The 13,247-nt window shown below is 42.9% G+C and overlaps 1 protein-coding gene across 3 annotated transcripts in view; it reads right to left on the reverse strand.

Annotated features, from left to right (window-relative positions):
• The window catches only part of SLC6A4 (solute carrier family 6 member 4), a 42,540-nt gene that overhangs the window by 16,669 nt on the left and 12,624 nt on the right, over positions 1 to 13,247 (reverse strand). For all 3 annotated transcript variants that reach the window (XM_073315661.1, XM_073315659.1, XM_073315660.1), the window contains exons 2-10: positions 12,145 to 12,737; positions 9,275 to 9,409; positions 8,077 to 8,296; positions 7,690 to 7,828; positions 6,164 to 6,298; positions 4,177 to 4,280; positions 2,641 to 2,768; positions 2,084 to 2,196; positions 811 to 942 (exon numbers count right to left, since the gene is read on the reverse strand). In XM_073315661.1, coding sequence (XP_073171762.1) covers positions 811 to 942; positions 2,084 to 2,196; positions 2,641 to 2,768; positions 4,177 to 4,280; positions 6,164 to 6,298; positions 7,690 to 7,828; positions 8,077 to 8,296; positions 9,275 to 9,409; positions 12,145 to 12,595 — 1,557 coding nt within the window. In that variant the 5' untranslated portion in view covers positions 12,596 to 12,737. The remainder of the gene's footprint in view (positions 1 to 810; positions 943 to 2,083; positions 2,197 to 2,640; positions 2,769 to 4,176; positions 4,281 to 6,163; positions 6,299 to 7,689; positions 7,829 to 8,076; positions 8,297 to 9,274; positions 9,410 to 12,144; positions 12,738 to 13,247) is intronic.

A 13,247-nucleotide genomic window follows, 5' to 3' on the forward strand; every position in this document is an offset into this window, starting at 1 on the left:
GCAGCATTACGTTCTATTCTTTCCTCCTGGATCTGGACTCAGCTACAAGAAAAGAGAGTTGTGTGTTCTACAGGAACCTGGCTCCTTGTAAATGCTTTAAACCAGGAGGGAATTTCTCATAAAACAAACAGTGGAATGTAAAAGCCAGTGAATTTTTCCCCCACATCTTTTACAAAAGCTGACCAATTTGTTCTCCTGTTACAGCAATGAAACCCCAGTGACTAGACAGAGGTTGCATAGGTGTAACTTAGGACAATATTTGGCATGTATGAAAGAAGGAATATGTAAGTGCTGTAGATTCACATATGAGCCATTATCCAGTGCCAGGAGCTTCTGGACTCCAGTTCACTAAATTCCATTTATGGTAGTTTCTAGAACTGGATTTTGTATCCATCCTTTTCTTGATTTGAAATTTATTTCTAACCCTTTGAAAATTAAACTGATAATTTTTAATTTTGTAAAAGCTGGGATTTTGGGTGAAGGTTTGAACGGTTAATCAGCTGGAATGAACTGCGTCGTGGTATAGTACCAGTCTGAGCAGTATTTGTGTGGTTTATTATGTACTGTACACTGAAACTTTGTCAAGTTACAACATTGTCAGATTCCTTCATGAGCACGACTGCTCACATTCATTCCACCGACAGTCTCCAACCCTATAAGGAAAACAACTCCTCTCAACTGGACTAATAGGATTTCACATATTTGATGAGACTCCTTGAGATTCTGTTTGGGAAACACTTCCCTCCTGCAGATATCAGCTAGAGCCGACTGCCAATAAGCAAGGTTCACAATGTTGGGTGAGGTACTTACAAATGTCAGAGTTGTTAATGACCCCAGGAAGCAAGCAATGATCAGACCAAGGACAAACCATTCCCTGCGCTTGCCCCAGACATGTGGAAATTCATCCAGCACTGCAGTGATCACCCCCTCCAGACCTGCAAACTGAAAAGCACAGCAAAGAGTCATAGAAAAAAAGAAAGCATCCTTCCTACCCTGCATTCCCCACACACACCCCACAACTGCTGGACAATGAAAACGTACATTGACGTAGCTGCATCTCTCAGACATTTGAAAAATCCACAGCCTCTGAAAGCCAGAACTATGTCAACCTAACCCTAGCCAGTGCTTCTGTCAACCTAGCTACCACCTGTTGGGGAGATGGATTACCCGCAGCAATGGGAGAACCCCTCGGCTCACTGTAGTGAGTGTCTATACTGAAGCACTATAGCTGTGCTGCTATAGTGTTTTAAGTGTGGACATACCATAAGATACAATTAGGACAATGAACTTTTGGCATGTATCTGAGTGTGATAGGCTTGAGGTGACTGCTCTGGAAACATCTCCATCATGTCTTCAGAGACCTTGATCTCTTTAGGACAGGGATTTTGTCTCATATGTGTGGGAAGTGCCTAACACATAACGGGAACTACCATATTACAAATAATAAATAACAATAAGTAAATGGCTCATTATAGCTAAGACTATGAAGTCAATGGAGTTGATTTTGGATTGAATTTGGTCCTTAATTTGCAATAACTATGTGGCTCGTAGCAAAATCTTTATAGCACTGTGCCCCACTTTGAGAAATCCACCTTCTGTTCCCACCTTCTAAATCCTGTTACCTGTGAAAAATCCCAGAAACATGTCACTGACTTGCATGTTGACAGGTAATTAAATGCTTCCAATGTACAAGAAGAGAGAGGACATCACCTGCTGGTTAAAAGCAGGGTTCTAGAAGTTGAATATTCTGGGTTCTGTTCCCAGCTTTGCCATTGACTTACTGTGTGACTGGGCAAATCATTTAATCGTGTTGTGCCTCAGTGTCCCCAACTTTGAAATAGGGATAATAAATACTATTTTGTGACCCAGGGGTTATGAAGATTAACGAATGTTTGCAATGCATTTTGCACTTATTTAGCACCCTTCATCCAAGGACCTCAGCGTATTAGTATAGTTGCTCTATTATCAAAAGAAGAGTTTACGTTTAATTCTGCAGATTTATTTTGGAACATGCTGGAATAATTCCAAATGCTTAACTTCATCCATCCATTCAGGGCCCCTCTCACTAATGATACCCACTCACCGTGCTGTCTAATCCCAGAGTGAGTAACATCAAGAAAAATATGATGGCAAAAAAGGTCGAAGCAGGCATGTTTGCAATGGCCTCTGCGTAGGTAATGAAGAGAAGGCTGGGCCCTGGTACCAAGAGGGAGAACAGGTGGTTATTTTTCCTTCTGCTCTGAAAAAGAGGGACCATTTCACTCACACCTGGAAATGCCTTTGTCCACAGGGGAGTGTTACCAAGTGTAGTCACAGTAAGGGTCACTAGGTGACATATAACATGATTTCTACATTCTTTTATCTTCGTAGAACCATTTTGGAGCTGTGTAGCACACCGTATGCTGCTCACTGTTTTATGATAGTCATAAAGCAGTATGATTAATCATAGTATATACAAAACATTTTGTGCAGTTTGGAGTGTTTGTCCAGGCCAGGGTCTTTCCCCTGATCCTGAATTTTAAATGGATTACATGGTCATGTTTGTGTGGTAAGAATATCTCCCCATCTGGAATGTAATCAAACAAGTTCTATCGAAACTTCAGAGGAAATTTAAGACAGCAATAGAATAAGTTCCCCTACCAGTATCTTTAGCAACCTCCGACACCTCTTCATTCCTCATTTCAGCCATATATCCAAGCACAGTGAAAATGACAAATCCAGACACAAAACTAGTCATGCAGTTCACAGTACTGGTAACCAGTGCATCCCTGGAAGAGAAAACCCAATGAATCTCAGAGAGCGAACATCTGCCAGAAAGAATGGTGTATTGCCAGAAGGCACAGTATTGATTTTGAACTATCTAGACCACCTGGGAGCACGTTTCAATACAGCCCTTCAACTTTCCAGGGTATATAAATATTCATTCATATATTTTAATATGTGAGAGTCTGTTGGGAAAGACCTTAGGAAAATTAAGGTTCTGTCTTTGCATGGATGCTAAAAATCACATAGCATTTTTCAGAAGGGTAGTAAGGCTTTGCCTTGGTGTCTTTAGCTACATTTTCTCCTGCTCTCCCGTTTGTCCACCTGTCTGCTATGTTTTGCCCCAAAGGCAGCTGCATTTCACTGGTGAAATGATCGTTGGACTGATAGGTACTGGTAGTTTTAAAACATTTTGAGATTATCACAGACCATGCTCCCAGATCCATTGATAGTATCCATTTACCAGTATGATGCAGCCTGAATCTCTAAAGGACATCTAAAGGTTGTACCCCAGCCCTGTTGATGTCCTGTTTTGTCTTGGAATGAGACAAGGTATGTCTCTCCTTTATGCCCAGCAAACTGGGGCACTACTGATTTGTCTGTTGATATATTGGCTCTCTTTTGGATAGAGTTTTGAATTGTTGTGTCTTATAGGTCTAAGGAAGAACTTCAGACATTTCATTCAACATCTGTTCGGCTGTCTGTTTGGCTGCATACCAGACACATCACACCAATCTAATTAATACTGGATTCAGAATGATATAGTAATAGCTTTAGAGAGAATGATGATTTGCAGGTTTCATTTCACAGGACATAATAAACATCCTTAAGAAAATAAGGAAACAACCCACAGAGCCCTTTACCAAGTTATAGCTGATCTAAACTGCAGTAACTAAATACTGTTACAATCTGATGGTTGTTCAGGGGTGGATTTAGTCCAGATCCTATTGGACAGGTGTCCGCATCACAGCCTCACCTCTACAAGTAATTGGCCCCCTTATGGGCAGTTTCAGCAGAGATCAAGAATTACATGGGTTATAAACTGTTTGGGGAGGGACCATCTTTTTGTTCCATATTTGTACAGAGCCTACCACAAGAGGGTCCTGGTCCGCAACTGGGGCTCCTGGGTGCTGCCACAAGACAATAATAAATAATAATAATTGAGTAGACATGGAAAGCAAACTCCCAACTTGCCTTGAAGCGAGGCACATTGGCTGGATGTGATGTGAGGGAAGATTGCGCTGATGCTAAAGGGAATGTACCTGTTCTGCAGATAGAATTCACCCTACAGGACTGACAACCTGGCAACTTTCACCAGCGTTACATTTCTCATTTTTTTAAAAAATACATAAACTGTTTACATTCTAACACTGTCCTTTTATTGACTATTTCTTACACTGAGGTGGAACTCACTGGTAGCAGTTGTTGTGGAATTTGTTGTAGCTGGCAAAAGCTAGTAGGACCCCAAAACCTGGACCTAGAGAGAAGAAAATCTGAGCTGCAGCATCCACCCAGACCTGAAAAACGTAAGAGGCAGAGGATCAAGAAAAGATGGTGTTAAACATAGAGCAAATGCCACTCTACAGTCCACTGGTGCTACGAATTAGATTCAACAGCCTGTATATAGTCTAGTCCTATCTTAACAAATATTTTATTAAGAGCTTGTTACATGGATCAAAGATTTTGTGCTGAAGTGTGACAAATACTTTTGTAGTTCTATGACAGAGGCAAATACCCAGCACAGTGAGGCCATCATACTTATTTTCACTCGTGGCATAGTTAGGATTTATCCTTCGAGAAGGTCACCATAGGTGAAATGCTACCACATTTCTATACACAACACAGTAAATATTCAGTAACTGTGCCAGCTATCAGTGTTTCACCCTTGACAGTATCCTAGGCTGACAAATGGCAGTCTTCCTGTAGCACATTGTTTTTGCATTGTAACTGTGCCTTTGTAATGGGTTTGGCCTGTCTTCCTTCCTCCAGGGTCTCTGTGCAGAAGGACAGCTGGAGTGCATTGCCTCCTGTGTGTGTCTGGGCGCATGTCCTCTGGGCTAAAGCACTGTGTGATTGCTCCCTGGATTGATCCAAATACATTTGGTGGTGTGGGTGCAACTCCAGCTGTGTGAACACAACTCAACCATTTTGTAGCCATGTCCAATAAAAGTGTGATGACCTGGTTACAAAAACACTGTGCTACACTGGCCGGAGTCTTACTGAGTGGCATCTCCAAACTGTTGATCTCTGTTCCATCCCTGAAAGGAAAAGTCCTGGTTCCTTTATTCCCTCTTGATTGCAACATAGAGTTCACTGCAGCTCATTTCTAACATACTCCTTCTATGTGACTAGCCTGCACCTCCCCTGGATAGAGCTCTGATGCCAGCTGGCGCACAGATTGCAATCTGCTGTCCTCACTTCAGATATATTCAATACAATACCAATGTCCTTTATTGCTTTTAGGAAGACGTGGTTCCTTATTGGAGATGATGCTTTATCTCTTCATTTCCTCTTCATTGAAAACTCTCCATATCAGCTGGGTAGCTGCAGACTCACAGACATTAGAGTTTTTAATCTTTGTATTTGTTGTATTTATTGCTTTGGGTTTTTTCCATCTCCCTCCCCATTAGCGACTTTCACTTGTAGCGAAGCAAACACAGTCAGCAGCCTGATGGACTGATTGCCTCTTCCACACGGGTTCAAATCTAAATCAGACACTGGGTTGACATGTTGTTTTGTTTTATTATGGTCTCATCCCCATACCTGCTCTCTCTCCTAAAGTTGGTAGTATTTGTAGGACTGTGTGGTGTATTCCCTCTCCCCACACATTCACACCTGCCCAGCTGTCATCACTTCATCAAGCTTAGTGTGTTGAGTCTGATAGTCTTCCTGCTGTCTATGTCTGCATGGAGTACGTGGGAGATTTCCACCTGAGTCAAGCACCACTTGTCTGGAAAGGAGGATCTCTTCGGGCTCATCTGCCACAGCTTGACACAGGGCCGATGGCTTGAGTTTTTTCGATGGTGGCAATATTCACAATTCCGAAATCCAGGCAGTGAGTCCAGCCACCTGATAGTGGACTCCATTAAAGGTGATTTAGCCCATTCCAACATCTGCTGGTCATCCAGCAGTCAGCAGAGCTACAGGGTATCCACTAGTTTAGATTAAGGTTAGCTAGCAGAGTAAGACCAGAAGCAGTAACAGCTTGGTTATCTCTATCTTGCATAATTGTTACAACTGCAAAAAACTTTTTACAAAGATTTAAAAGAATTGGAGTTAATCTTCAGAATCCATAGGCACCTATTACTATGCTGACAGTAGCCTTGTTCTGAAAAGGAGAGATTTAAGTATACAAGTTTACAGGCTGAAATCAATTGCCACTTTACAACAAGTTCCTTACCTCAGTGGCCAGGAGTTTCTGCCAGTCAGGCTTCAGGTAGAAGACAACCCCCCTCCAGGCTCCAGGCAATGTGGCCCCTCGTACTAACAGGATAAAGAGTATGATGTAAGGGAACGTGGCAGTCACCCACACCACCTGTTAGAGAAAACATTAAGACCGTGTTTGCCATGGGTACTGATTGAGGGAAACAGCTAAGTGATGATAATGGTAACAATGTCGAATGAACAGTAATATTTAGACTTATAACACCTTTCATTCAAAGTTGTCAAAGTGCTTTACAAAGGCAATAATGTATTACTATACTTTAAATGAAGGAGCAAATATAGCACAGAGTAATTAGATGACTTGCCCAACATCCTGCAGTGAATCAGTAGCAGAGCTAAGAATTAGAACCCAGGAGCCCAGACTCCTACTCCCCTCCTCTTAACAACTAGGTCACGTTGTCTTCCTTAATGCCATCCAGGTCACTATTTATGGTGTGTAAGCTAGTTTATTCAACACCATAGGTCTGACTGCCCCACCAATAGTTATACATTCTCCTCTCAAAGGCAGTCAGCTCCAGCTTCTGAATCCAGGTTTGCTGTAGCTGTAGTCAAAAGATAGACGAGTTGCCTAATTTGATACCATCTGTGTGCACGGACCACTGCCTTTTTTCATCTGAAAAGGGACTACCCTTGTTTAGTGGTTTGAGCAAGGAATGGGAATCAGACTCCTACAATCCATTTCCAGCTCTGCTGCTCAATAATTGTCCAACCTTGAGTAAGTCACTGCAGCCAGAATTTTGAGCAGTGTCCACAAATGTTGGGTGCCTAACCTGAGACCCTTAGGCCCAGATTTTCAGAGCTGCTGAGTGCTCACAACTCCAGATGAGGAGATTTGAAAATGCCAAGCTCAGCACCCCTGAAAGTCAGGCCCTAACTGTCTCCAATTGGGCATTCAGAAATGAGAGCATGCAGAATTAGCTGACCCTTCTGAAAACATTGGTCTTAAGCTTTCTGCACTTAAGTTTCCCCTTCTGTAAAATGGGAATAACAACACTAGTCTCTAAGGTGCCACAAGTACTCCTTTTCTTTTAACACTAATCTTTGTAAGGTGATCTGAGGTCCTCACACAGGAGGTTCTCTGTCAGTGGAAAGATTTATTATTACTCATTATTTGAAAATGAATGTGTATTAAGCAGCCCTATTTTGGTAACATGGCTTGCTCTGACAGCAGACAGCAAGGCCCATCTGTAGAAAAAGAAACAATGGAACTGAGGCTCAACAGAGCAGTAATCAGAGGTCAACCTCCACACCCGTTCTGATCCTCTGGGTAGGATGATCTTTATCTGCAGCACAGCAACCCAACATGCTGTTAGCATGTATTATATGGATTACGGTAGCACTCACTATTCACATGTATGTGAATTTGCAGTCCCTGTCCTGAAGACAATTCTAAGCTTACTTTCTCTCATGTTAATAGGCTGCTCCAGACATGTGGCAGAAATTACGCTATATCAAGCAACTTCCTCTTGCTTTTGCATTCACCTTGCCAGATGTTTTGACCCCTTTCCAGATGCTGAAGTACACAATAGTGAAAATCAACAATAAGCAGAGGGTCAATTGCCAGCTAATGCCTCCCAGATCATCCAGCCCTTTGGATCTTTGCACCTGTAGAACGTGGCGGCTAAAACAGGAGAGAAAAGCACATTGTTGATGTTTGTGTAATAAATACAGAGAGTGCTTAGGCTCTAAATCATGAGAGATAAAAGACACCCCCATCCTACACATAACCACAACTGCATGCATTTTAATCCTTAGACCGTTTTTAAAAACCCATGTGATTGATAAATACCCGGGTTACCCTCTAAAGAAAAGCCTGCTGCATTTTCTACCCCTCTTTCTGATATCGTGTCTCCACTTACATGCACTTACGTATAAAATTCTTCTGCAGGGGAGATGGAGTGTGGGGTCCAGGTAATGCTGGCATTGATGAAGTAGTTGGTGCAGTTGCCGGTGTTCCAAGCATTTTTGCAGCTGATCCATGGCAGCTCCACCGTGAAGGATGAAATGAGGTAGTAGAGGGCCCAAGCCATGATGGTATTGTAGTAAGAGGCTATGTAGAGAGCTATTATGCAGATAGTAAAGCCAATTCCTGGTAAGGCAGAAAGCAGTTATGTGAGTGGAAATGTGAAGGCTGGGTCCAGTGAAAGGAGGAGTGGGTAATCCACATGAACTAAAATCAGTACCTGCCAGAGGCATCCAGAAAGGAGGGCACAACATACACCACGGCCTCCCTTTATATTTTTTTAGAATGCTCTGGAACTTTGTGGGGACTTCAGAAAGTGGGGGTGATTTGCCCAAGCCCCACTTCAGAAAAGCATCCCGGTTCTGAACATAACGTGTAAATGCTAGCCTGATTCAGGCCCCAATCTCTGGAATTTTGACTGTGATGTGTATTCCCTCATCCTCCACACCCCCAAACAACAAACCAACCAAGCAAAACAAAACCAAATCTAACTCTGGTACTGGGAGCAAGGGTAACAAGCATGTAAAAGGCAACTATAAAAGATCCTCTATTATCACTGCCAGTAGGATGGCTGAGAAATGGAATGGAGCTGAAGGGTAATTTGTTTAAAAGATCTCTGGGATAAAAATAAAGAATTTGCAATATTTTTCCTAACTCGTGTTTCTAATACCATTTCAAATATTAAAAATGGAATAATTTTGAAAGTTCAATTTACTTTCACCCTTATAATGTTCTCTGTATGATTTTGTATTTTTTTTCTGGCTTGGGTCAGTGAAAGTACAGTGGATTGTTTCTAGTCAGTTTCACTCCCTGGTCTTCAGACACTAGTAGGAGGCTGCATCCTTTGGATTGGAAAACAATTAGGGCAATGTTTATGTATATAAAACAACTTGACATTGCTTTTTTAAAAAGCACATGACTTAGAAAAGTAATTAATTCCAGGTTTCATGAAAGCTTTTCTTACATAACCTAAATGTGGGCCCTAAACCACTTGACATTAGCCCTTCATGTTATCTCTTATTGTCAGTAATTGTTCCACCCTTAAAGAAAATCTCTGCCGGTTACCCTAAGGGATCATGGTAAGCTGCCTGTTCCCCTTACTACCTTTGAAAATAGGACAAATTTTCCTCCAAACTGAGATACACCCATTCCTGTGGTACTGTCCCAGAGCTAGTTCCATGTAAAAGAGGGGGATGCCTCCAAAGATGGCCATGATCGTGTACGGGATGAGAAATGCTCCTGCAAGGAAGAAAAGGACATGACTGTAACTTCTTGTAGTACTTCTGGTGTACTTCATAAAGAACAATTTTTCAAGCCCCACATCCAATACACACTGCACTTAACTACGACAGTAAAACCTATGTGACCCCGTGTCATAAATATAAAGGGAAGGGTAAAAACCTTTAAAATCCCTCCTGGCCAGAGGAAAAACCCTTTCACCTGTAAAGGGTTAAGAAGCTAGGATAACCTCACTGGCACCTGACCAAAATGACCAATGAGCAGACAAGATACTTTCAAAAGCTGGGGGGAGGGAGAAACAAAGGGTCTGTGTCTGTCTGTGTGATGCTTTTGCTGGGGACAGAACAGGAATGGAGTCTTAGAACTTAGTAAGTAATCTAGCTAGATATGCGTTAGATTATGATTTCTTTAAATGGCTGAGGAAATAAGCTGTGCTGAATGGAATGGATATTCCTGTTTTTGTGTCTTTTTGTAACTTAAGGTTTTGCCTAGAGGGACTCTCTATGTTTTGAATCTAATTACCCTGTAAGGTATTTACCATCCTGATTTTACAGAGGTGATTCTTTTTACTTTTTCTTCTATTAAAATTCTTCTTTTGAGAAACTGAAAGCTTTTTCATGGTTCTTAAGATCCAAGGGTTTGGGTCTGTGGTCACCTATGCAAATTGGTGAGGATTTTTATCAAGCCTTCCCCAGGAAGGGGGGTGCAAGGTTTTAGTGAGGATTTTGGGGGGAAAGACGTTTCCAAACAACTCTTTCCCAGTAACCGGTTAAACGTTTGGTGGTGGCAACGAAAGTCCAAGGGAAAAGGGTAAAATAGTTTGTACCTTGGGGAAGTTTTAACCTAACGCTGGTGAAAGTAAGCTTAGGAGGTTTTCATGCAGGTCCCCACATCTGTACCCTAGCGTTCAGAGTGTGGAAGGAACCTTGACACCCCATGATCTTGAGAGGCCAGTCCAGTGAAACTTTCTGTAATGTCACACAAAACAAGACTTGTGGGTTTGTTCCTGAAGGGCCAGGTTGTGACCCCTTTACTCACATTGGTGAGCAGTTACTCACATGACTAGTCCCATCATCTTCAACAGGATTACTCATGCAAGTAACTGCTCACCACTGTGTGTGGCAACTGTCTTGTGTTGAAAGTCAATGCCATAAGCACCAAAGCAGTTCAGTTACTGTGTATCAGGCTGGAGCATCACAAATGGCTAAAAGTCCAATTCTCAGGTGCCACAGGTAATGCTCACTGCTGTAAGGAAGGCTTAAGTGTCCAGTGGAATGAAGTTCTGAACTATTGTAAGATTGTCTCCTAGCAGGCACAGTCAACAGTACTCCTATTCCCAGGCTTCTGTACCCAAACATACAGGGAATTCACAAAGATTTTATTGGCTACCATGGGTGCAGCAGCAAGATGGGGCAAAAGATAAAATAATGTCTTCCTCTGGTGCAATGCCTAGATGCATTAAGGGGATATAGGCCCTTTTTCAGCACACTCACTGGTTACAATCATTGTTTGATTGTACTGAGCACCTGTAGCACTGACATTTTCTGGTATATTGGTTAGTCTGAATTTAAATGTTTCTGGGGATTGGTCTTATCTCTTCCCTTGGGAGACTGTTCTATAGTCCAACTGATCTTAGGGCAGGATGTTTTGCCTAATATTAAATCTACATTTTCCTTTTCTTATTTTCATCTCATGCTTTCCAGCTATACTGGATCTTGCATCATTCTAGATAATTCCTCTTCCACCTCTGTGTTTATAGCCCTCATCTATTAGTTGATGCATATGTCCCAGCAACCCTTATCTGACTCTAGACATATTTTGCTATTTTAATCTATCTCGTAAATAGGGCTGTACCAAGTTCACGGCCATGAAAACACTGTGAAATCTAGTCTCCCCCCCTGAAATCTGGTCTTTTGTGTGCTTTTATCCTATACTATACAGATTTCATAGGGTAGACCAGTGTTTCTCAAATTGAGGGGCCAGACCCAAAAGGGAGTTGCAGAGGGGTCACAGTATTGCCACCCTTACTTCTGGCTGCCTTCAGATCTGGGCATCCAGCGAGTGGGGGCTGTTAGCCAGGCACCTAGCTCTGAAGGCCGCACCCTGCCAGCAGCAGCACAGAAGTAAAGGTGGCAATACCATGCCACCCTTCTGCACTGCTGCCTTCAGATCTGGGCGGCTGGAGAGTGGCAGCTGCTGACTGAGGGCCCAGCTCTGTAGGCAACAGCACAGAAGTAAGGGTGGCAACACCACACAATGCCATCCTTAATTCTGCGCTGCTGCTGGCAGCAACTCTGCCTTCAGAGCTGGGCTCCCGGCCAGCAGCCGCCGCTCTCCAGCTGCCCAGCTCTGAAGGCAGCGCCGCTGCCAGCAGCAGCACAGAAGTAAGTAAAGCAGTACTGCAACACCCTCTACAATAACCTTGCAACCCCCTCTTCCCCCCTCCCCCCACAATTCCTTCATGGGTCAGGACCCCTAAAATTACAACACCATGAAATTTCAGATTTAAATAGCTGAAATCATTAAATTTATTATTTTTAAAATCTTATGACCGTGAAATTATCAAAATGGACCGGGAATTTGGTAGGGCCCTACTCATAAATCAGTTCCTCTTGCTCCATAATCCATTGTTGCTTACTGTTGGTCTCATAGGTTTAACTTGAGCCATAGAATTGACCCATTTATACCCAAAGAAGACAGCTTCTAAGGAATGGCACATAGGGCTGAACACTGACCTCCTCCATTTTGGTAGCATATATAGGGAAATCGCCATATGTTGCCCAGATCCACTGCATAGCCAATGACAGAGAGAAGAAAGTCCATTTTTTTACTCCAGGTCTCTCTTTCCTCCGGCTCCAGCAGCTGTGGTTGAGCCTCCATCCCACAAGTGGTGGAAGTGGTGGTAGTTGTGGCTGCTGGGGCCATGCACTGGACATCTTCCCCATCTGCTATTCCATCACAAGGAACTGGGTTCTGAACCACTGAGTAGCCATTTGAGATCTGACCTGCTTCCCCTTTGTCTCCCTGGCTGGGGTGGACCTTATTCCCATCCTCGACCAGCTGCAGGGCAGATTTAGGGTTCTTGACCAAGAGTCCATTCTCTTTGCAATCTTCACCTTCTGTACAGTCCAAGAGCTCTTTCTTAGAAGTCAGAGGCTGGTTCTCATTGCTGGATGACTTCTCCATTCTGCTGGTTAAAAGATGGTGCTGCTGTCCATTTGTGAGTGACCTGGACCAGAATCCCCTTGTGTCAAGTTGCTGCTCAGTCTTCCCACTGCTGCCAGAAACTCTCTAGTCTTTATGTCCACTGGACTGCAGAAAAACACAGCTTCAAAGAAGCAGAAAAAGAGTTGAACTCTGTTACAAGGCTTGCTGGTGGCTGTACAGGAATAGCTACTACAGGTATGGTGAATAAAACACAGTCTTTTAAAATAAAGCCACCCCCAAGAGATAAGTATCATTTATGGAATAATCCTATGATCAGTCACAGTGTCTCAAACTGAGGAGAACCACAAAGAAAGGCACAAAAAGAAAAGGAGGACTTGTGGCACCTTAGAGACTAACCAATTTATTTGAGCATGAGCTTTCGTGAGCTACAGCCCACTTCATCGGATGGAAGACAGAGAGATTCGGATGGATTCGATGAAGTGAGCTGTAGCTCACGAAAGCTCATGCTCAAATAAATTGGTTAGTCTCTAAGGTGCCACAAGTCCTCCTTTTCTTTTTGCGAATACAGACTAACACGGCTGCTACTCTGAAACCTGTCAAAAGAAAGGCGGGGGCTAATCCTTTCCCTCCAGCTGCAGAACAGGAGTGGAGCCACTGCATGTAGCCAACA

This window comes from Lepidochelys kempii, chromosome 17 (assembly GCF_965140265.1).
Source record: "Lepidochelys kempii isolate rLepKem1 chromosome 17, rLepKem1.hap2, whole genome shotgun sequence".
Classification (NCBI taxonomy): domain Eukaryota; kingdom Metazoa; phylum Chordata; order Testudines; family Cheloniidae; genus Lepidochelys; species Lepidochelys kempii.